This window comes from Cannabis sativa, chromosome 4, assembly GCF_029168945.1.
Source record: "Cannabis sativa cultivar Pink pepper isolate KNU-18-1 chromosome 4, ASM2916894v1, whole genome shotgun sequence".
Taxonomy (NCBI): domain Eukaryota; kingdom Viridiplantae; phylum Streptophyta; class Magnoliopsida; order Rosales; family Cannabaceae; genus Cannabis; species Cannabis sativa.
The window spans coordinates 65,205,309-65,229,907 of record NC_083604.1 but is presented as its reverse complement, the minus strand read 5'-3'; the positions used below and the strand labels follow the sequence as shown (position 1 = coordinate 65,229,907).

Here is a 24,599-nt window from a genome sequence, read left to right as displayed (position 1 = left end):
ACAAGCAGTACGGTCTCAACTAGTATGGGGACCATGGGCCTATTTAACCGAGCTTCCAATAAGTTGAACCGAATTTACCAAGTAAATTCCCTAAATTATTAATTCCTTATTGAATCCACACTTATAACTTGGAATTGCACTCTCAGTCATATAGAACGCTCTATATGTTCCAAGATATAGATACGCTATTAGTTATCCATTGTTATAATCCTAATTTGATCAATGACCCTCTAATAGATGATCTACATTGAATAGGAACTAAATTACCGTTACACCTTCAATGTATTTTATCCTTAAAACACTTAGCTCTGTATAAATGATATTTCAGCGAAGTGAAATGAGATCTCAACCATTTATCTCTGTTTAGCTAAGCTCGAAGGATATCATCGTTTCACTTCTAAATTCCTATAGAAGTTATAGACTCCATATTTATGTTAGTGCTCCCACTCAATTATACTATCATGTTCCCAAAATGTACGTATCACCCTGACCCAAAAGTAGGCTTAATTAACAAATCAAAGAACGTGTATAATACTCTTGAGATCGAACCTAACCATATCAGGATTAAGATCATTTGATCTTGGATCCACAGGTGATATTGAATTGAATAGATATTACGGTAAATTTTAATATATCTAATCAAAGTTCAATATCGGTCCCTTCCGATGTATACTCCATACATCCGATACTGGTAAACTTTTCCAGTGCACTAGAAAGGACATAACACTTATCCAAGGTGTAAGAATACCTATCGTTGATTATCATGCCAGTCTAAATCCAGTGAACTGACAAATCAGGGAATAAACTTTCGAACATATAATTAAGATTATATTCCACTGTGCTGACAACACTATAATCATTAACAAATTCATATGTTCTGTACTTAAATAGAATTCATACATTATATGCATATAATCATGAAATAAATCATGTGAACCATGCAACATAAAATGTTATTTCTGATCTTTATTAATAAGTAAATCTGATTATATTGAAATAGGTTTTATTTAGGGCACAAAACCCAACACATAGATCCACGTGTTACGCTCACACGTTTATTTACAATAAGGCCTTAGTAGGGTTTATCTCGGTTATAGTTACTAAGTCTAACTTGATTATGCCTTGCTCGCATAACCCTATTCATATATACATAATTCATACATTACGTTCTTTGAGTGGTTTATCCTGATGATATATACCAGGTCTAACCAAGTTATGTCTTATACACATAACTCTTGATATATATACATACATTCAATATACACTATAACATATAAAATCTTAGGGTAATAACCCTAACTTGCATACCAAATAATCACTCATATAACATATTATTGCATGCTCAAAATAACACTTATAGAGATTAATAACCTTAATTCATGCTTTCACTTGATTAGCAATATTATTGTACATCATCGCTTTCTTACCTTCATATATATTCTAGGGTAATAACCCTAGACCGCATTATTATCAAACTCAAGGTACTAATTTACCGAGTCTAACTTAATTATGCCTTGAGTGCATAATTCTTTATTACAATATATTTAGCATGGCATAGCATTTACACATTAATAATTACTAGGGTAATAACCCTAGGCCATTAAACCGCTCACTTTAGGGTAATAACCCTAATCTCGGTTTTGTAATTTATCATAAATATAATATTCAATATAAGTGCCACTGCGCATATCTCTACGTGCAACTACTGTCTTACCTGATGTCCTGCAAACGTGGAGATTCAAAATCCCCGGGTGTTCCTGACCAAGTGCCGATAATCCTAGTCACAATTTCCGGGATTCACAAGTATAGGGTTAATCCCTAAATCCACTTTCACATAATATAAAATTGGCATTCAAAATATAAATAAACATATAGAGCTCAAAGCGATCTTTCCAACGATATAAAGAACGTCCAAAATGGAGTCCTGAGTCAAAAGTTATGGCCGAAACAAAATTCAGCCTTCCCCGATATAGTCCAACCGAAATTCCAGTTGGAACAGCCTTGAACAAACTGGAATTCCGGTTGTCTGAGCAAAAAAACACGACAAATCTTAACTTTTAAGCCTCCATAACCTACTCAAATCTTCCCCAATCACCACAAAACTTTCCAGAGCATCAACATATAACATATTAAACATATTTTACAGCTCAAATACAATAATTGTACCAAGAATCAAAAAGTGCCATTGTTGAGCAAGCTTTGAGTTCTTGAACTCAAACTTGCTCATCCACACAATTAAACAATAACAATAGCTCAATCAGGTCTAAATCTTCAACAAAATAAGCATTCTATAATCAGATTAACAATAATCCAAACAAGCTCAACACTTGAGCAAAATTCAACTCAACTACATAATCAAGAGCTTGAATATCACAACAAGCTTTACTAATCCAAACAACAATAAATAGGGCTAAAAATATCTGAATTTATACCTCTGAAAACAACCTTAAAAACTCACTAATAAATAAAGATGCATAGCCCATAATTAAACAAGTTCAAACAACAAAATAATCATTTATAAACTCCAATCCACTTCACATGCATCCAAGAACACTCAATACCCAAAGACATGCTTTTCTAATCATGAATTTCAGAAACAAAACTTAGAATTAAACTCAAGAGTAGCAAAGTTTGAAGCTTACCATCACCCACAAGCTTCCATCACCAACAATTAACTCCAATCCAAGCAAGATTTCAAGATTAAAGCAAAAATTGAAAATGATGAACTAGGAAGAGCAAAGGGGGTTTGGCTAGGGCTAAAAAAACCAAAAAATGAATTTCTCATTTTGTCAAAATTCCCTTTTTGATGATAATTAACTAATGGGTCAAAAGACCAAAATGCCCCTAGGGCCTATATATGACATATACATAAATCAAGGGAAAAAATGTCATTTTCATCACATACATACTCAAATAAATTTCAAGTTATTCACTCAACCATAAAATGCCAATATAAAATCCCAAAAATGTATTTCGGCCTCGAACCCGGTTCGGCCCGAAATACCCGATTGTGACTATACCGCACCGACTTGTCAGAAAACACCTGAAAAAGGACACAACAAGTATACTATATAATAATATAGTCCATAAGCATGCAATTAAATTCAATTTACAGTTTTACCCCTCTCGGGTCAAAATTACAAAAATGCCCTTGGCTCACCAACGGGGTCTTATCATGTCATTTTCCAATTTAATTCACATATAATAAAGAGTTATTTGCATCAGGAACCGTTGTTTTCATTTTAATTAAGAATTTGACGTTGTTTTAATAAATAGGGTTTTATACCGTTCCACCTATACCGTTTCAATTGTTCCACTTCGCATTAATGAGCCGACCATTCTCATCATCCAAGCTCCCAACGAAACCTTCTCCTTCACCGGCATCGTCATCGTCCGCGGCGACGACCAAGACTCATCGGAGGAAGAAAAAGAATGAGCAGAAGCAGAGTATTCGGAATCCGTTGTAGAATCTCAATGCCGCCATCTTCAAAACCACTGTTGAGCCATCTTCTTCTATCTCCATCGAAGCTCCCCGAGGCTGTCTCAAGTTTTTCCTATCTCATTCTTCTGCTGCTTCGTCAAAAATGCATGTTCGTGGCCCCTTAAGTCATTCTGGAACCCACAAATCGGCTCCCTTGTTGCCCACTTCCAAACCCTCCAAGTCCAAGGAGAACCAAAGTAAATGTAATGTTTTTCTGAAAAATTCGGAGAAACCCCAAAACCCCATTTCCACAAAAATATATTTTATTCTTATTATATTTAGACATTATAATATTAAATAAAAATAAATTTATTTTTATAAAATTATTTTAATAAATTAATAAAAAAAAATGTAAATAAATTGAATAGTAAACTTCATATGAGTTACATTAAAAAAAAAGTAACCTTAAGGCATTTTTTTTTTTTTTGGAAAAGGAACCTTAAGGTATCTTAAGCAATAAAATAACATAATATAGCCTAAAAGTATAAAAAAGAAACAAAAAACTTACTTTTAATATTAGTCATTCTTTTTAGAGACAGAAAAATATATGTTTCTCACGTATTAAAATGATTATTTTATTATATATGTATAAAATTCTGAAATAAATTTTTTAATGAAAAAGTAACTAATTAATATCTTATTCACAACAAAAGTAACTAAATGGTTACTTTTTTTAAAACTCTCAAAAAGCGAAAATTTTTAGAAACGCGATTTTTCTAGTTTTTTTTTTCATTTTCGGTAATTATTTTAAATTTCGGTATGTATGCTGACGTGGCACAACGGTATTTATGCAAATAATTTTCTTAAAGGTATTTTTATAAATAAAATTAATTTTAAGTATATTATTGAAAACTCCCTATAATAAATTATATAATAATATAATTCCATAATAAATACACATTTAACTAGTTAGGATTTGCTAATCCGATTCTTAATCTATGGGTATTACAATAGCACAATAATACCATCTGTCAAAATAAGATTGGGAAGGTCTTCTTTCAAATACTTTTGATTTTGGAAAAAATAAAACATCAGATTTTAAAACACAATTGAAGCTTCATTGGCAGTAGACATTCTTAGGGACAGATATGTTTACACTACTACTAAAACCACTATTCATGTCAATCTTAAAAATACTTTCTTGGGGGACCATCGCTAATAAAATCACGGAGTGTGTAAAACTATCAACTATAGTTTGGACTTTTCGATAGCTTATAAATGTCGCTATGTATTACCAGTAATTCTACACCGTCACATAGCTTGGAATTATCGAAGGTTAGAACCGTCGGCTATACTTTAGTCTACAGTTATTAACCGTCGGCTAAAGGGGGCATACTATATAACTCCAATCTCACTCAGATCTCATTTCAGATGTTTCTTTAATTTCAAATGTCTTTCTCTCTCTTTACAGTTGTGCCTCGTCCTCCTCCGTGACCGAGCCACCATGAGCAACCGCTCCTCGTTCTCTCCATCCACTCTCTCCCCCTCTCTCGTTCGGCAACGACTTCATTTCCTGCGTTCGAGCCTCCATTTAGACGAACCCCTACTTCTTCACTCCGATTCAACTACCTTTCTTTGGTTCCAAATCCTACTTCTTACTCTGACTCTCTCAAGCTCTCTCTTTTACACTTTCGAACCCTTACGTTCAAGGCACTCACTCTTTTTTTCTCTTCATTTCTTTTTTACTTTTTTTGGTTTCTGTTCGCTTAATCTATGGAGGTAATTATTTTAGATGTGGTGCATGCTCATGGTATATATCTATGATGATACAAGATTGTTTAATTATAAATATCTTTTCCTTGTTTGGAATCGTTTAAGATGCATATACATACATATATATATCTGGATGTTTACATTTAATTATGGCAGGGAAGAAGATGAGTATGTGTCTATTTTGATTTAGTTTTGTAAGAGTTGGAAAAGGAAATAGAAAAATATTTACCAACTATTAAATTAGGCACATTATTTGTAATCTTTTTGACATGTACGTATACTCTTCAAAATCAACCTGAAATTCCGTATTTTAATATTCCCAGTTTGATTATTTAATTAAATGATTAATTAAATGCGGAATAATAAAACTGGTACTGAAAACAGTTTTCTGTAGTTACAGAATGCAACTCTGTAACTCCAGAGAAACCCAGAAAAACAAACAGTGCATAAAAGTAAAAACACACAAGATTTTTGTACGTGGTTTCAACAATCCTTTCAGATTGTTACTAGTCCACGGGGCCACGCCCAGAGATAAGATTCATTAGATCGGTATCAAAAATACAAAGTAATTGACTTATGCATAAATAGACTCCCTCTTATTGTATGCCGCAAGCTTGATGTATTCCACCTACTAACCGAATCTTGATAAAACTCCAAGAGCTCGAACTCCCTTCGATCACCTTGAAGAGTGCTTGAATCCTCCCGATTCAAGGCTTAAAGGCTATCTCCCGAAAGCCTATACAACCATCTCCCGAAGGTTGTGTGCTTGTATCCTCCCGATGCAAGACTTCAAAAGCAATCTCCCGAAAGCTTGTAAATACCCTTCTCCCGAAGGTGCACTGATGTTCTTCTTCGTTGTAGACTTGAATACAGACTCAAGACAATACAAACAACAAATAAACAGAGTAAGAGTAGAACAACTCTTCTCTACAAATCAAAGACTCTCTTTTCTAAAGATATGAATGAAATTCAAAGATACAAGAGAGGTACCAAGAGAGGTACTAAACAAAGACACTCTTTCCTTAAGATATGAAAGCAATTCTAAGTGTATGAAAGAGATGCAAAACCTAGCTACTATAAGATGTATTTATAATGAATATACATCTCATAGACAGCTTACATTCGGTCTGAACAAGACCTCAACCCACTAGAAACTTCCCTAAAATAATTCTTCAATCAGTCCAGGAATTTCCGTTTCTGTACATACAGAATCGTGGGCAGTAACTACAACTTTCCTTTTATAGAAAAGGAAAGTCTAGCTCCGGTTTTCTCTTCAAGAGACCTGATCTAAGAAAATGGGAAACTCAACACAAGATCAGATTACACAGCTGGTTAGATAAAAACGAAATGGGTAACCAAACTTACCATTTTTACCTTTTTTCCAAAAATAGGAAAGCTAGACAACTTTCCTTTCAAGTTTGATTTACACAAATATGGAAACCATATCAATTATATGCCAGCCGAAATATACATTAAATAATAAAATATTTTTGTCAATTAAATATGCCAAAAATTGAATTAACAATCTCCCCCTTTGGCACTTTGATTGACAAAACATTTTATTATGAGAAAACCTGCATCAAGTGTTAGAAACCAAAGCAAATAGCTTTTTAAAGATACAAGAGTATAGAAAATACTCCCCCTGCATGAAAGCTCTCTAACACATAAAACATAGAACTTTTTTTGGACGGAAAAGCTTGCAAACCGAAGAACACAACTTTTTAAATGGAAAAGTGTTAAACCACAAACAACTTTTTAAACGGAAAAGTGTTAAACCACAAACAACTTTTTAAACGGAAAAGTGTTAAACCACAACCAAGCAACTCCCCCTAAAACCAAGGGTCCAGAGTTGTAACAAAGAGTTCAATGAATCCAAAAAATATGACTACTCCCCCTTTTTGTCTATCAAGGAGCCAAAGATAACAAAAACAAACAAGAACAAAGTCATAAATTCAAATAAACATTAATAAAAAGCAAAAGATAAAAGATTGAACCACTTATTCATCATCATTGGGTCGGAAGTATTTCATGATGCTGTCCATCTTCCTAAGAAGCAAGGCCTGACTTGTCTCCATTCTTCCCAAACGCAAGTTGAATTCTGCCATTTTTGTAGGAGCAGAAGTGGAAGCAGATCCAAACGGCGAGATCAATTGTAAGACCGGGGAGGCGTACCGAGCCTTTCTTTGAGCAACTTTTCCTTGAGGAGGCTTCTCAGGAATTTTGAAAGTGGTTCCAACAGCAGGCATCTCAATTGATTCATTCTCAAGAATCAATTCCTCTTGATCAGATAAAATTTTATAGATTAAGTGAGGAAAAATGAGATTGAGCCTAGGTTTCTTACCCTTTCGAAGAGAGACAATTTGCTCCCAAATCATGTCAGCCAAATCAATTTTAGCACCAATTGAAACTTTATATAAAAAGAAAGCAAGTTCATTTGAAACATTTACCGGATTGGAGCAAGGAAACCAATTGGATAGGGCAAACCTCATGAGAGCAGCATGTTGATAGGTGAGTTGAGACATATGCATGGTGTCGGAGAGTTCAATTTCATTATCACCAGAGAGATAACCGAACACCTTTTGACGATCAAACTCCACATCAGTTGGCTCAATTCCCATAGGCAAATTGAGAGCCTCAGCAACATCCTTCACAGTGAAGGAATACCAGTGTCCTCTGACAAAAACTTTGCCAAACATGAAAGAGTCCTCATCGAGAAACTCATCAGTGATGTTAGCATAAAATTCCTTCACAATTCTATCCACATACCCATCAAAACCGATCAAGGTATCTACCCATTGTCTTTCTTTCAACATGTTATACATTCCAAAAGGCTTATGAGCAATAACATTAAAATTTTTCTCCACAGTAAAATTCCTATTCTCATAGAATTTCATATCTCTAGCATGATCATTATAACAAAAATAATGAGAGTGAGGCTTGAAGTTATCAAGAGAAATACCAGAGGGCCTCTTTCTTTTCTGTGGAAGAACAGGATTAGAGACAATGGGCCTTTTTCCTTTGTCCTTCTTTGGAACAGCAGGAGGCATTGGAGCAGATTCTGTAGTGACAGGTTCAGTTTCTGGTTCTTCACTCTCGGATCCAGAATCATCAACAACAGGAAGATCTTTGGGCACAAATTCTTCACTTGAATCGGACAAGCCCTCTGAATCATGATCCCCCTCACTTTCTTCTGGTTCAGAATCCGAGGAAGAGACCGAAGGGGGATTCTCCTTGAGATTTTTGCCTTTTGAAGATGAAGAAACCACCTTTTTCCCTTTGGATGCAATTTTAGATTTAACCACTTCAGGCTTTTTAGGAGTGGAAACCTTGGACCTTGTTCGAGAACTCACCGTGGGCAAAGTCACCAAAGCTTGGTCGACATTAGGAGCACCATTCGAAGAAGAGGACTTCGACAATGTGTGATCGGATGAATGGGATTCATCATGATCACCCAACCCAGGTGTTGGAGAAGCAATAGGAGAGGCACCAACAAGAGGAGATGAGAAATTTGCCACTGATTTTCGAGCTTGGGTCTTCGATTTCTTGGCAGACTTCGTCGGAGCAGAAGACGAACCAGAAGCTCCGGTTGCTGGTGCAGGCGGCGCAGGCGGGGTGACCGGAGAAGCAGAGGCAGAGCCACGAGAGGGCTTTTTGGACGGTTGAGCATTCTTAGTTTTGGCCATTTTTCTTTGAAACCCTAGAACACAACACTCTTTCACTTTGAAGAAAAAATTAGACCTTTGAGAGAAAAAAAAGAATGAAGGAAGAAGAGAGTGGTGATCGTGGGTGAATGGGTGGTTAAGCATATATAACATTTCAATATTAATTACCCAATAAGAAAAAAATTGTAAAAAGGAAAGTAACTTACTTACCTTACTTACCACGTGGGAAGAAGAAAAGGAGGAAACCAAAAAAGGTTTTTCAAATATAGTCAAAGTTTCCTTAAATGGAAAAAGGAAACCAAATATTCCCACAAAATCTAAGAAATAAAAACCCCACCAAATCCGAAATTGCCACCAAAAAGGAAACAAAAAATAATTAATTATTTAAGTACAAGTTTCCTATACACACCAAAAAGACCGAATCTCCACAAATAAAGGAAACATTCTAAATAAATAAATACAATTAAAACATGTTTCCATAAAATGAAAAAAAAAATAAAAGGAAAAATATTTACAAGGATTCGAAAATGAATTCGAAAAAAAAAAAATATGCCCCCCTTTTTCTTTTATTTTTTTTCAGAAAATGCCCCCCAAAGAAAAAATTGCAAATAAGGAACAAGAGAACACACCAAGACACAAAAGCACTAATCACCACTTAAGAGCAAAAATTGTGTCTAAGAACATAATGAAACATAACAAAAAAATAACAAAATTTTTAACAAAGCTCACTTGACTACTCGATCACGAACCTTTTTTTTTAATTTTTTTAATTTTTTAATTTTTTGATTAAAAGACAGAAAAATAAAATAACCTTGATATTTTTGCAACTAGAATTCACAATGTCCATTTGTCTTTGTCCCTGATGAAAAAATCAAACTCATAAGAATAATCAGAAATTATTTTATCAAACTAATGAAGTAATAGAATGAGGTCATACCGGTTCACAGGAAAAATTGACTCCATCACCAAGAATATTAAAGCACATCAAACAGTATGTAATAGCTTTATAACACCATTTTCGAGAATAAACAAATTTTACCACAAACTGTGTCAAGCATTAGTGTGTGAAAGTGTAAGCAGGGAACATTGCCCAATTTGTCAAAAAGACTTTTTCTGATAAATTGTACCCATAGGAGACGCTGTCACACTACCTCAATGGTAGCCCTTTTCAATGGTAGCGTATCTTCTACATAACTCCTAATTACATAGTTCCAACTTACTCAGAGATGGCTTTCACACATTGAGATAGGTAGCTCTATTCATCCAATGGAGCTTGAACACACAGTTTTTGAACAACATCATTCGAAAATGGTAGCTTACATAACACTGTTTGATGAACCTGAATATTCCTGTGAGGAGTGGACAATTTTCCTGACAAACCTGTATGACATCATAATATTACAACATTAGCAATAAAATAATGACTGAAATTCTTATAAGGTTGAAATTTTCTTCTAGGACAAAGACAAGACATTATGAACTCTAAGACAACTCAAATATCAAGGACTATGGAAAAATAAAAGCATTAAACAGTACAAACCCCTAAGGATTTCCTTAGAGAAATAAATCGGACCGAGTCAAGAGCTTTAGTAAAAATATCTGCAATTTGTTTGCTAGTTTCAACATATTCTAAGACAAGAATTTTATTTTCCACAAGCTCTCTAATAAAGTGATGACGAATGTCTATGTGCTTAGTGCGAGAGTGTTGAACAGGATTCTTAGAAATGTTTATAGCACTAGTGTTATCACAAAAGATGGTTAAAGTTTTCAAATCAAACCCATAATCTGCCATCATTTGTTTCATCCATAACAATTGGGTACAACAACTACCCGCAGCAATGTACTCAGCCTCTGCTGTGGACAGAGAGATTGAGTTTGCTTCTTGCTATGCCATGAAACCAAATTGTTTCCAAGATAGAAACATCCACCACTAGTACTTTTTCTATCATCAGCATTACCTGCCCAATCAGCATCACTAAAGCAAACAAGGTTAGAATTAGTGTCTTTTGAAAACCAAATCCCAAAATCAATAGTGCTATTTACATAGCGAATGATTCTTTTCACAGCAGAAAGATGGGATTCCATGGGATTAGCCTGATAACGTGCACAAACACCAACACTATAGCAAATGTCAGGACGACTAGCAGTAAGATAAAGCAAACTTCCTATCATACTTCGATACAAAGTTTGATCTACCTTTACTCCTTGTTCATCTTTGCTTAATTTCAAAGTTGTGCTCATGGGAGTGTTGGTATGTTTGGCTTTCTCAAGGCCAAACTTTTTCACCAAATTCTTTGCATACTTGCTTTGAGTGACAAAAGTTCCCTCATCTGATTGCTTCACTTGAAGACCGAGAAAATAAGTGAGTTCACCTACCATACTCATTTCGAACTCCTTTTGCATTTGGGAAACAAAAACCTGCACTTCAGAGTTAGAGGTAGAGCCAAACACAATATCATCAACATATATTTGAGCAACAATCACATCAGAATTAATGTTTTTAATGAAAAGTGTTTTATCAACATTTCCTCTCTTGTAATCATGAGAAAGCAAGAATTCAGTTAGACGCTCATACCAAGCACGTGGTGCTTGTTTTAGACCATACAATGCTTTGTCTAACTTATAAACATGATCAGGAAAATGTGGATCCTCAAACCCTTTAGGTTGTTCCACATACACTTCTTCTTTTAACAGCTCATTCAAAAAAGCGGATTTGACATCCATTTGATACAATTTAATACCAAGAATGCAAGCTATGGAAAGAAGTAACCTGATCGATTCCAGTCTAGCTACTGGAGCAAATGTTTCATCAAAGTCAACACCCTCAACTTGAGTGTATCCTTGGGCAACCAACCTTGCCTTGTTTCGAATGATAGTGCCAAACTCATCACTCTTATTTTTGAAGATCCACTTGGTTCCAATGATGTTCACAAACGGTGGTCTTGGAATCATTTTCCAGACTTTGTTTCAAACAAACTGATGAAGCTCATCCTGCATAGCTAAAAACCAATCTTCATCCATTAAAGCTTCTTTTACAGATTTAGGTTCTAAAGAAGAAATAGAACATAAAAATTGAATTATATTGGCATATTTTCTTCTTGTAACCATGCTCTCATCCAAGTTTCCAAGGATGAGATCTGAAGGATGATTCTTTTTAACCCTGGAGGATGGTTCCCTCTGTATTGGATCAGTGATTGAATTTAAAGGATACTCAGATTCTTTTGTTGTTGGATTTTCTGTAGCAACAGATTCCTGCACAGTAACCTCGACGACTGCTTCTGAAGTTTTGTCAGGTTCCTTTTCCTCAGCAGCAGGCTTTTCAAGCAAATCTTCAATCTGTTCTTCTGTGGAAAACTCAGAAAAATCTTTTAGATCATCAACAACAACATCAGCAGATTCCATAATAGTTTGGGTTCTCATGTTATACACACGATATGCCCTACTATTTGTGGAATATCCTAGAAAAACACCTTCATCACTTTTAGAATCAAATTTACCAATGTAATCACGATCTCGTAAAATATAACACTTACATCCGAACACATGAAAGTGACTTACATTTGGTTTCTTACCTTTCCAGATTTCATATGGTGTTTTGTGAGTACCTGGACGCAAGAATACTCTGTTGATGGTATAGCAAGCAGTGTTAATGGCTTCGGCCCAAAGGCGCTTTGTGAGCTTCTTGCTATTCAACATTACTCTAGCCATTTCTGTTAGAGTACGATTCTTTCTTTCAACCACTCCATTTTGTGGAGGAGTTTTAGGAGCAGAAAATTCATGAGAAATACCGTTAGCTTTACAAAATTCATCATATACGGTATTTTCAAATTCCTTACCATGATCACTCCTAATCCTAACAATTTTGCCAATGTTACAATCTTTTTCAACTCGTAATTTCAAACACAGAGATTGGAAAGCTTCAAAATTATCAGATTTTTCTCTCAAAAAATCCACCCATGAGAATCGAGAAAAATCATCAACACAAACAAAAATATACCTTTTACCATTTAAGCTTTCTACCTGGATTGGACCCATTAAGTCCATGTGCAAGAGTTCGAGAACTCTAGAAGTATTCACATCTGGGACACTCTTGTGAGAAATTTTCAGTTGCTTACCTAAGCGGCATGGACCACATTTTCCCAATGACTCTTTACCTAATTTAGGTAATCCTCGAACAATCCCTGAAACAGATAATTTTTTCAGATTTTTAAAGTGAATGTGCCCAAGTTTTTCATGCCATAGGTCAGTAACATTTTCAATGACAGAATGACAAGTGGCATGCGTAGTGAGAGTATAACAATTATCACTAGATCGCAGCCCTTGTAACACAATTTCATCAAGAATATTATATACATAGCAATGATTGCTATCAAAGCTCACAAGATAACCCTGATCACAAATCTGACTAATGCTAAGTAGATTAGCTTTTAGTCCTTCAACCAACATGACATTCTTTAGTTTAGGAAGCCCTTCGAACTTGAGATTTCCCATTCCTATGACTTTACCAGTAAGACCGTTACCAAATGTAACTTCTCCACGAAGGCATTGGTCTTATGTTCACAAGAAATTCTTTTTCACCTGTCATGTGTTTGGAACAACCACTATCAAAATACCACATGTTAGAAGCAACAGTTTTAAAACAAGTAGAACCTACCAAGCATTTGTTTTTGACAACCCATTTTTGTTTTTGTAAAACATGTTTATTTCCAATGAAATTAGATTTAAACATGTTATGCATGGTTATGCATTTAGGTCGAATGTGACCTTTTACTCCACAAAAATGGCAAATAGGAATGAAACGTCTTCCTTTCCCTTTGAAATTGTAAAACTTACCGTGCTGCTTCTTTTCTGTAGCAACAGAGTGCTTTGCTGTCGAGACAGAAACCTGCGAGGTAGAAACAGTTCTTCCAGAAACAAAACTATTAGTGGTATTAGACACAGGTTGATTTGGAACATAACCCATTGACATGATTGGTTTGGCCGTATTTTTGAATTTTTTCAAAGATGGTGGAACCTGGATTTAACATTTTAACATTCTTTTTAATGTTATCAATTTCCTTGGTTAAAGAAATAATTTTTGATTCTTTTAAAGACAATTCAGATTCACAACATTTGAGTTTATCTTCCAACTCATTAATATTGTTACACAAAATTTTATTATCTTTAACCAGGGAGCGATTTTCAGCACTAGTTTCCAACCACTTACCAAACATTACCTTGTAGGATTCAATCATGGAATCCTCATCAATTTCTGACTCATCTGATTCGGATCTGGATTCTTCCTTGTTGTCATTGATCAGGATATTGTTCAAGCAAATGCTTTTTCCTTTTTCCTGCAAATTTCTTGACAAAACACTTGTTAGGACAACTTTTTCTTTTTCATCCTCACTACTCTCAGAATCATCACTCCAAGTAACATTCAATCCCTTTTTATTTTTCTTTAAGGTATTAGCACATTCAGATTGAGTGTGACCAAAACCTTCACATTCTCTGCATTTAATACCTTTTTTATTGTTAGATGGAAAAGGTTTAGAGGGATTGTTACCAGAAATGTTACCTTTTGGGTTCTTTGAAAAGAACTTTTTATTTCCACCAGATTTCATGAATTTTTGGAAATTTTTTGCCAATAGAACCATTTCATCATCATTTTCATCATCAGAAACAATATTTTCAGAAGCATTAAAGGCAATACCTTTGCTTTTCTCATTCGAGAGATTTTGCTTACTCTTTTTCTTGATTTGTTGATTCAACTCAAAGGTTCTTAAAGATCCCATAAGTTCCTCAACCTTCATTTTGCCAAAATCTTTTGCCTCTTCCATTGCAAGCAATTTTGTATCAAACCTGTCAGGAAGAACTCGAACAATTTTTCGAACCAAGACAGATTCATCTAGTTTTTCTCCCAAGGCAAAAAACTCATTAGAGATGTCAGATAATCTTTCATAGAAATCATTTAAAGTTTCAGTATCTGACATTCTCAATTCATCAAATCTAGTTTGAAGCATGGTAAATCGTGATCTCTTTACATCAGCGGTACCTTCAAATTGAATTTGAAGGATTTCCCATGCTTCTTTTGCAGACAGTAAAGCCTTATTATTATAACCAGACAGTTTTTCATCTTCAGTGGTCCAACTGAGTTCAGATTTTACCTGAGTATTACCTTTTTCATCATTTTCAGTAGGTTGAGACCAACCTGTAAGAATAGCTCTCCATGCTTTCTCATCTTGTGATTTGATGAAAGCTCTCATCCTGACCTTCCAATAAGGATAATTCGACTCATTCAATAGAGGAGGTCTAGAGATGGAACTTCCTTCTGCAAACAAAGACATCTCACAAAAAACAAGTTAAACGGAATAACCTCAAGATCTCACTAAGAATTTAGTGACTTGCTCTGATACCAATTGAAATTCCGTATTTTAATATTCCCAGTTTGATTATTTAATTAAATGATTAATTAAATGCGGAATAATAAAACTGGTATCGAAAACGGTTTTACGTAGTTACAGAATGCAACTCTGTAACTCCAGAGAAACCCAGAAAAACAAACAGTGCATAAAAGTAAAAACACACAAGATTTTTGTACGTGGTTTCAACAATCCTTTCAGATTGTTACTAGTCCACGGGGCCACGCCCAGAGATAAGATTCATTAGATCGGTATCAAAAATACAAAGTAATTGACTTATGCATAAATAGACTCCCTCTTATTGTATGCCGCAAGCTTGATGTATTCCACCTACTAACCGAATCTTGATAAAACTCCAAGAGCTCAAACTCCCTTCGATCACCTTGAAGAGTGCTTGAATCCTCCCGATTCAAGGCTTAAAGGCTATCTCCCGAAAGCCTATACAACCATCTCCCGAAGGTTGTGTGCTTGTATCCTCCCGATGCAAGACTTCAAAAGCAATCTCCCGAAAGCTTGTAAATACCCTTCTCCCGAAGGTGCACTGATGTTCTTCTTCGTTGTAGACTTGAATACAGACTCAAGACAATACAAACAACAAATAAACAGAGTAAGAGTAGAACAACTCTTCTCTACAAATCAAAGACTCTCTTTTCTAAAGATATGAATGAAATTCAAAGATACAAGAGAGGTACCAAGAGAGGTACTAAACAAAGACACTCTTTCCTTAAGATATGAAAGCAATTCTAAGTGTATGAAAGAGATGCAAAACCTAGCTATTATAAGATGTATTTATAATGAATATACATCTCATAGACAGCTTACATTCGGTCTGAACAAGACCTCAACCCACTAGAAACTTCCCTAAAATAATTCTTCAATCAGTCCAGGAATTTCCGTTTCTGTACATACAGAATCGTGGCCAGTAACTACAACTTTCCTTTTATAGAAAAGGAAAGTCTAGCTCCGGTTTTCTCTTCAAGAAACCTGATCTAAGAAAATGGGAAACTCAACACAAGATCAGATTACACAGCTGGTTAGATAAAAACGAAATGGGTAACCAAACTTACCATTTTTACCTTTTTTCCAAAAATAGGAAAGCTAGACAACTTTCCTTTCAAGTTTGATTTACACAAATATGGAAACCATATCAATTATATGCCAGCCGAAATATACATTAAATAATAAAATATTTTTGTCAATTAAATATGCCAAAAATGGAATTAACACAACCAGTTCAGAGCACAAAAGAATTAACGAAGTATTATAACACTATAGCCTATGATTTAAAACTGTCGGCTATAGTATAGTCAACGACTTTAAACCGTAGGCTATAGTTTCTACTATTACCCACAGATTTAACCTTTCGATAATTATTTTTGCTGGCAATTTTCCACAGTCACATTTTCTACCAAATTTTGCGATGGTTGAATAGGCGACGGTTATAGAGACGGATGGCAATACATTAGCGAACTATTTAAAATAGTCAAGAAAACCCAATTCTTTAGTAGTGTTAAAGTGGTTCAATAACTTTGATAAATTATTAAAAGATAACATACGAAACTTACCACATAATTCTTTAGAAAAATTTATTTATATTAATTTAATAATTTGCATATTATGTTGATAAGATACTAATGAGTTACCTTTGTAAAAGATATATTTTTACTTTTCTGCATAAAACAAATAATATTTTAGTTATTTATGAAATCAATAGGATTCAAATGAGTTACTCCTTTTAAGATAAAAATGATTTCATTTATATTTTAGTTACTTCATATTAAAAATAGTTTATACAATTGATTACATATGAAAAAAAAAATAAGGACAACTAATTATTTTTTAGTAAAATAAATAACAAAAAAAATATTAAATTGGGCCCTACAAACTCTAAGTTCCAATTATGCAATAGGATAAGGTGGAAAATGACCCCAAATAGATAAATAAGTTAAATAAATGTTATTTTTCTCCAAAGTTTAGAAAAATGGTCAAATATAATAAATTAAATAATAAAAATTATAAAAATACATTTATTTTATGTTGATTTTTCTACAAATTAATATAATGATAAAATTATGTTATATAAATTTGTAAGTATTTCATATTAATTTATTACAATTACAATGAATAAATATATTAAATCATTAAATGTATACATTGTACATATGTCTGATCATAAAAATATTGATCAACAAAAGAATTATTTCTGTGTGTTTATTTACTCAAATCAGAATCACCAACACACAGTAAACTAGACAATTTCAAATTCAACTAAATTAAATCTAAAATTCTCATCATTAAACCTAAAATATTACGTTGACCTTCAGTCAACTTGGAATTGATATTTTTAACCACAATGTTATCTTGATTAGGAAATAACATGAATTTTCACTGAATCTTTTTACCAGGCTTGAAATATAAATCTCATTCTTGAATCAACAAATGATATACAACAAACAAACACTGTAAACTATAAAATAAATAACAAAAAAATAGCTACACAGTAAACCATAAACATAAAATTTTGTAAACTAATTTTTCCATTGCTAACACAAAAAATTACAATCTACCAAAAATACACATCACAATACTAAACAATAAAATAAACCCTAACATTACTAACATAAAAAAACAACAAACACAGTAAACTAAGATGGCGTTTGGTAACACTTTTTCAATCAGTTTTTTGTTTTTAAAAGTAGAAAAGTGAAAATATTTTTCAAAAACATGTTCTATAAAACTGTTTTTACTTTTCAGTTTTATAATTAGAAATCAAAATTTTAAAAACAAAAAAAATTACTTTCAATATTTTTTTAAACAGTTTTTTTTCTTAATTAATCTTTTAGATTACGACCAGACCCGGACCCAAATCCCCTCCCTACGGCCCTGGCACTAAACCCGGCTTTTGACTTGAACCCGAATCCGACCCCGGACCTAGACCCGACTTAAATAAAATCAAAAAATAAAAATGAACTTTACAGAACACACTTTTATTTTCTGTTTTTAAAATTGAAAAACAAAAGTGGTTATAGAATGCATTTTTGTTTTTAAAAAATAAATTTTTTAAAAACAAAAATTTTACTTTCATTTTGTGATTAAAAAATTAAAAAATAAAAGTGTTACCAAACGGCACCTAAGTTTTTTTAAAAACATAAAATAACTAAATTTAATATACTACAATATTAATAATTAAATAAATAAACTAAACTAAACTAATGTTAAATTGCTAAAATAGTAAACTAATATAAAAAATACGAAAATAACAATGACAGTAACATTACTAAAAAGGACAAACAACAAGAAAGAAAACTAAATTTTTTAAAACTAATATTGAAAACTAGTAAACTAAATTTTAAAGAAATTTTTACATGAAAAATCCATTTTACACAATTTATTACAAAATTACTCACACACGCCTATGACTACATTTTTACTTACAAAGTTGTTTTTATTACACAATTACCACTTACTCATCATTCCATGCATACACGTGTGCTCTCCCCATCCATCGTCAATCAAATCCTACTCTCTTCCCTCTCTTTTTTCATTTTCTTTTCATTTCATTTTCGATTCTTCATTTCTGTTTTCTAAGTTCATTTGAATTCAAGTAACCTCCATTAACCACCCATAATTTATCACGTTTTTCCCTCTTCTTTTTGGTTCATCCACGAATTTTCAACTTCCTCTTAGCCCACGATTTAGCAACTGTTTTTCCCTCTCTGTTTCAGTTTTTTTCAATCTTATTTATAAGATGGCAATCACTCGTTCATCATCATCCCCTTCTCCAGTTCTCAAACAGAAATCAAAAATGGGCAAGAAATCGTTGGCCAACAAATCCAAGGGTAAACGCCCAATCATTGAAGATTTTGATTCTGATTTTGAAGCTCCAATGCCCAAGCGTGGGAGACCCCATTCTTCGAAGAAAACGAAGCTCAACTTGGAGGAGCACACGGTTCCAGAAATTTCTGGGAAAAAAACTATTGCACATGCTGAAGATCGGACTCAGGTTGGTTTTTAGTTTTATTTTCGTTTCCCCCTTTCCTTCATTTATACTTTACCCAGATTTTGGCGTTTTTATGTTCATTATGCTTTGTGTAATTTTAGGGTTTCATTTGCGCATTTTGTTTCATGTTTTTAAATTTTTTAGTTATTTATTGTTGGTTTTGAACATTTCATTTGATTTTGGTCTGGGTGTTGTTCTTTAATTTGGTTTTGCTTTCTTTATTTTCAGTGTTTTTTTGTGCTTACAGGTTATGTGTTTTGTGTTTCGTTTTTAGTGTTTTCAATCAGTCGTCTGTAGTTTCTTATCAGTTTTTTAATAGTTTGTTAATGGTATGTTTTGATGTGTTTTCGATTTTCATTAGGTTTAGTTGTTTGCTGTTATATTTTAGGTTTCAAAACGATTTTCAAATCTTTGCTCTATATTTTTCTATAGTTGTATATGTTTTGTAGTTTGTTTGTTGTTTTTATATAGTTTTATTGTTCTTTTTATACTGTATTTTTCGATTTCCTTTAGGGTTAGTTGTTTACTGTTTTTTTTATGTTTCCAAACGATTTCAGGTCTTTACTGTTTTTTTCTGTGTGGTTGTTTGTCATTGATAGTTTGTTTGTAGTTTGTTTGTAGTTGTATTACAGTTTTCATACTGTTTTATTCAGGATTTATAATTTATTTTGGCCATTTTCGTTATGTTGCAGGTTTGGGACTGTAAATTTAGTCCTTCTGATTTTTACAGATCTAAGTGTGTATGCACCAGTGTTTATTCCGTGATAGATAATATTAAGAACACTTTATCTGTTAATTTGCTTTCTTTGTTTCGTCAAACTCAGTTTGGGCATTTTCTGGATATGCCTGAGTTTGTTTTTCATCCGCAAGTCGTACATAGTTTATTACTAAAGGAAGTTTTACAGCCCAATCCTAAAGAGTTTTGGGCTAAGGTTGCTGGTCGTTGCATACGGTTTAGTGCCGAAGAATTTTACCTGATTTCTGGTTTAGATTGTTTCGGTGATTGCAACAAGTTGTTGTTTTCACAGGAAACAAATCAATTGGTAGAAACATGTTTCCGTGGTGTAAAAACTATTGACCACAAAGCCATCGAGGATGCTTTTTTGGGTAGTCGGTGGGGTTTGGATGAGCCTATTGGTTTGAAAATGGCTGTTTTGTATTTCATTCAGTGTTTTCTTCTTAGCAATACTCCTGACAAAGAAGTGTCTAGGTTTGTTCTAGATGTAGTTGATAGCGGTCGGTGGGATGAGTATTGTTGGGGTAGGGAATCATTTGAATTGACAATTGACTCATTCAAAGGTAGGATCGAGCATGGGATCATTATGAAAAATAGAAAGGCAGAGAAGGGAGGCCAATATGATGGCTGGTATAGGGCATTGGGATGTCCTTGGGTTTTCACGGTTTGGTTTTATGAATGTTGTCCTGCAATGGTGAACTCTTTCTGTAAGAGAGTTTCATCTTCTATTCCAAGGATTCTGAACTGGAGCAACACCATCGTCACCAAAAATCCAACCCTTCGAGACTTGAAGGGCAAGATTTTTGATTTACCTTTGGAGAAGGTAATTTACAGTTTCTTTACTGTTTCTTTTCAGTTTTATTTATGTTGTTATTTTTTGGTTTTTCCAATTGTTTTAATTTTTCTCATATTATGTTTGATTATTCTGTTCAGTTGAAGATAAAAAACATGCGTCCTACTGATGAAGAGAGGCAGCAGCTTCAACTTGACGGTTTATTTCTCGATGAATCTATTGATGACCGTGGTGTAGCGAAGCAATCCTTCGAGGGTGGGTCATCTTCAAAGAAGTCTGATTCAGCAGATATTGATTGGATGAAATCTAAGCTGGAGATGCTCATTTCGAATCAATCATCATTGGCCGAGGACTTCATTTCATTGAGGTGTTTTGTTGATTTTAATTTCAAATCCGTAATGACTGTAATTAAGGATATCCAGGAGAAGGTTAATGCCATTCATCGTCGTCCTTCTGATGAGGTATTTATTCTTATTTTATTGTTTAGGTTTTTTTATATTTTTTTTTAAGTTTCTTTACTGTTTTATTTAAGTTCCATTTATGTTGGTTGATACAGGGAAAGTCATCGGATGAATTAGTAACTCAAGATTCTAATGATGATGCTGATGATGATGATGATGATGATGATGCCGAGGATGATGAGAAGCAATTGCATGATCCAGAAAATATTGATTCCGACTCCGACGATGGTGGTGAGTTGGTTAAAGTTGGTGGGGATGCTGATGATGCTGACAAGGTCATTCTTCTTGTTCCTTCTGCTGATGTGAATCCATCTGAGGCTGTTGGAGGGAGTGATAAAAATGTTAAGGATGTTGAGAAGCTGAAGGGCGATGAGTCTCGATTGAAGGGGGACGATTTCTTTGATGGGTTGAGCCAGCTTGAAATAGATGATGATCAAGTTGTGTTGGCTGGCTTGGAGGCTGTTGGTAAAATCCATGTAAGTTTACTTTTAATTGTTTTCAAGAAAACTAGGTTTCTTTTTGGTTGCTCATTAGTTTCTAGTATGTTTTGCAACTGTTTTAATGCATTCTTTCTTTTTTAGGTCCCCGCACCCAATCCAGATGTTGTTGGTGAAAAGTCAGATGCCCTTCATACTGATGAAGAAACTGAGGACACTGTCTCTGATACACCTCTGTTGGATAAGAGGAAGCGTGCTCCGACCTTGAAATCTCCATTTGTTGATTTCGGGTCTGCTGATGTCGGGAGCACTCCAATGGAGCTTATGTCCTCAGGTTCTCAATCAGCTTGGGATGATAGGGATTTCAAAATGGTGACTTATGTGAAGGGCCTTTATGCTCTTAATGATGCTTTTGCTGATCCCGTATCTACCGAGATTGAGGCAAAATTTGACGCTTGGATTGGTGAAGGATTGCTTAAACATCCTAGGTGACTGTTTTTATTAAATCTGTTTTTGTATTATGTTTTTTTTTCAGTTTTATTCCTGTAGTAATGCTATTTTTTTGCTGTTTTTTTGTTGTTGTAGGCATTATAATTGTTATGAAGACGGCGCAAAGAAATTTACCCCGGGTTTTAGGCTAGGTGTTGATTATGTTGAGGATAAAACTTGGTTTTATCATTTGGCCACATGCGACATGTTTATGAACGACTCGGTAAAGTTTCCAATTTATATTGTAGTTATGATAGTTTGTTTTCAGTTGCTTTATAAATGTTTTTTAGTTTTGATACTGCATTTCAGTTTTTTTACAGTTGTTCAACCTTTTCATTTGTGTTTCTGTGTTGTTTTTTTTCTCAGCATATGAACACCATATTCTATTACCTTCGGAAAAAAGGTAAATATTCTTCCGCTGTGACGTTGAATTTCGCAACTACTGATTGTCTGTTTGATGATTCCATCCAAGCATTGTACCACAAATATAACAAGGCCAAGTCAATGAAGACTAAGATGTCACACATTCACGCTGCCCACCCAATAGCGCATTACATCCGAGGTATGCGCATTCCCTGTTCCAAGCCTTGGTATGAAGCCGATCATGTGCTATTCATCATCAATTTAAGAAGGGAAAGTCATTGGGTTTTTGGGCATCTTGACTTGAACGAAGGGACGTTGTTTCTGTACAATTCTTTGAGGACCGCGAAGATGAATGCCGCAGCTAGGAATGCGATGAAGGCTTATTCCGTGTTGCTGCCTTTGTTTTTCGATTTACTTGGGTTCTGGAAGAATAGAGCACAAGCTCCTGCCTCAGTTTCTGACCCTACAGCTCCATTCAGAATCGTGGAGCTTAGTGGTCTTGCGTCTCAGCAGAAGAAGTGAGTGTTTCTTTTAAGTTTCTTTTATGTTGTTTTTTAGTTTCTAAACTGTTTACTTTTTCTTTCTGTTTTTCATAGTGATTGCGGGGCATATGTTGCTGCCTTTGCTGAATTCTTTATCCACGGAAAGGATGTCCCTGCAGACTTTGACATCGAAGTTTATCGTACCCGACTTGCTTCACTTTTCTTCTCGTACGGCCAAAGGAAAATTGACGAAAGCATTGACAGCGAGGATGAGAAGCAAAGCAAGTCTTCTAAGGCATCTAAATTGAAGAAATAGGATCTTTTAATTTGGTGGCTCTTTTCTGTTATTTGTTGAATCTATTATTAGATAATTTTTAGTGTTGTTGTTTCAATGTAGGTATTATATTTGATTTTATACTATGTACCTGGTTTAAAACTTTTAGGATATTTCACATTTACTCCTTATAATATCTTTATTGTATAGGTTTGTATGTCCCAAAGTTGTTTGTTTTTTTTAATTCTTCAAGTTCTTATATACGGTCGCACAACTATGGAGAAACTATTAACCAACTGAATACAAACTATGTTTTTATTTTTCCTAAATTGTGCTATGAATGTATTTTTATTCTTCGTATTCCATTAATCCTTTTCCCTTTATTCAAGTTATGTTTTATCAATTATTGACTGACTGCCTTTAAAACTGTAAAGAAGAAGTCATTCCGGTACTTAATATTTTAGAAAGGGTCGCAACTGTAACAAAACGATTTTGAAACTATTAAAAAACTGTTTCAAATTTCATAAAAATGAAATCCCATGTATTTAGAACATCACAGATCAACCTGTTTGAATTTGCACATAAAATTAAACAATTCAAATATTTCATATGTATCTATTTTATTGCTTGATTGTTGCATGTCTTTCGATTGTGTCCGTGTTGTCCACATTTGTTGCACCTGTTATGTTTTTTTGTATCCCATTCAGATAAAAACCTTTGTTTCCTTGGTCTTCCAGATCTTATTTTTTGGTTTGGTGGCAGAACAATGATATCTTTTATGTTTTGTTGCACATCCCAAGTTGTGTGATTGTGTACCGGATATGTTGAGCCGCTGTATGTTTCAAGCCATGTTCGCGTGGTGTAATAACCCGAACAGTAGTTGTAAACATTCAAGTTCATCTCTTTTATAACAGCAAGCGCATGAGCACACGGTAACTCATCAAGTTGGAATCTGTTGCAACTGCATGTTTTCTCCTTGAGGTTGATGACCCATGATCTGGTTAGTTCAATGACTTCGAACATGGTCTCGTTTATTGGTTTTACCTGCGGATTAAGTGTAAAACTATTAATATGTATAACAACGACAAACAAACTATTAAGAAACTATAATGCAACTAAAATATTAAACATGTCATTACATTTTCTGTCAATGATTCCACAAAGTTGTCGACTAATTTCTTTTCTGCTGTAGGTGTTAAAAATGTTGTTGTTTTCTGTGCTTTTCTCCTGTTTGTGTATGTCCATTGTTGAATCAATGCTCTCAATGACTCCATCAGTGTTGTGATTGGTAGCTCTCTAGTCGCCAA

The 24,599-nt window shown here is 34.1% G+C and overlaps 2 protein-coding genes across 2 annotated transcripts; both read left to right on the top strand.

Moving 5' to 3' along the window:
- The first annotated feature begins 18,607 nt into the window (after positions 1 to 18,607).
- Positions 18,608 to 21,781, top strand: LOC133037071 (uncharacterized). The gene is made up of 5 exons (XM_061113883.1): positions 18,608 to 19,260; positions 19,950 to 20,816; positions 20,927 to 21,247; positions 21,343 to 21,712; positions 21,759 to 21,781. Exons 1-5 carry the CDS (start codon positions 19,006 to 19,008, stop codon positions 21,779 to 21,781), a joined length of 1,836 nt encoding a protein of 611 aa, XP_060969866.1. The 5' UTR covers positions 18,608 to 19,005.
- LOC133037302 (uncharacterized) lies at positions 21,551 to 24,087 on the top strand. The gene is made up of 4 exons (XM_061114313.1): positions 21,551 to 22,172; positions 22,270 to 22,396; positions 22,540 to 23,054; positions 23,133 to 24,087. Exons 1-4 carry the CDS (start codon positions 22,000 to 22,002, stop codon positions 23,332 to 23,334), a joined length of 1,017 nt encoding a protein of 338 aa, XP_060970296.1. The 5' UTR covers positions 21,551 to 21,999; the 3' UTR covers positions 23,335 to 24,087.
- The last annotated feature ends 512 nt before the right edge of the window (positions 24,088 to 24,599 follow it).

Coding starts and splice junctions, on each gene's coding strand:
- LOC133037071 (XM_061113883.1), top strand. CDS start 19,006: ATGGCAATCACTCGTTCATCATCATCCCCTTCTCCAGTTCTCAAACAG. Junction 19,261..19,949: donor ATGCTGAAGATCGGACTCAG/GTTGGTTTTTAG, acceptor GTTATGTTGCAG/GTTTGGGACTGTAAATTTAG. Junction 21,248..21,342: donor ATCGTCGTCCTTCTGATGAG/GTATTTATTCTT, acceptor TGGTTGATACAG/GGAAAGTCATCGGATGAATT.
- LOC133037302 (XM_061114313.1), top strand. CDS start 22,000: ATGGAGCTTATGTCCTCAGGTTCTCAATCAGCTTGGGATGATAGGGAT. Junction 22,173..22,269: donor GGATTGCTTAAACATCCTAG/GTGACTGTTTTT, acceptor TTGTTGTTGTAG/GCATTATAATTGTTATGAAG. Junction 22,397..22,539: donor ACATGTTTATGAACGACTCG/GTAAAGTTTCCA, acceptor TTTTTTTCTCAG/CATATGAACACCATATTCTA.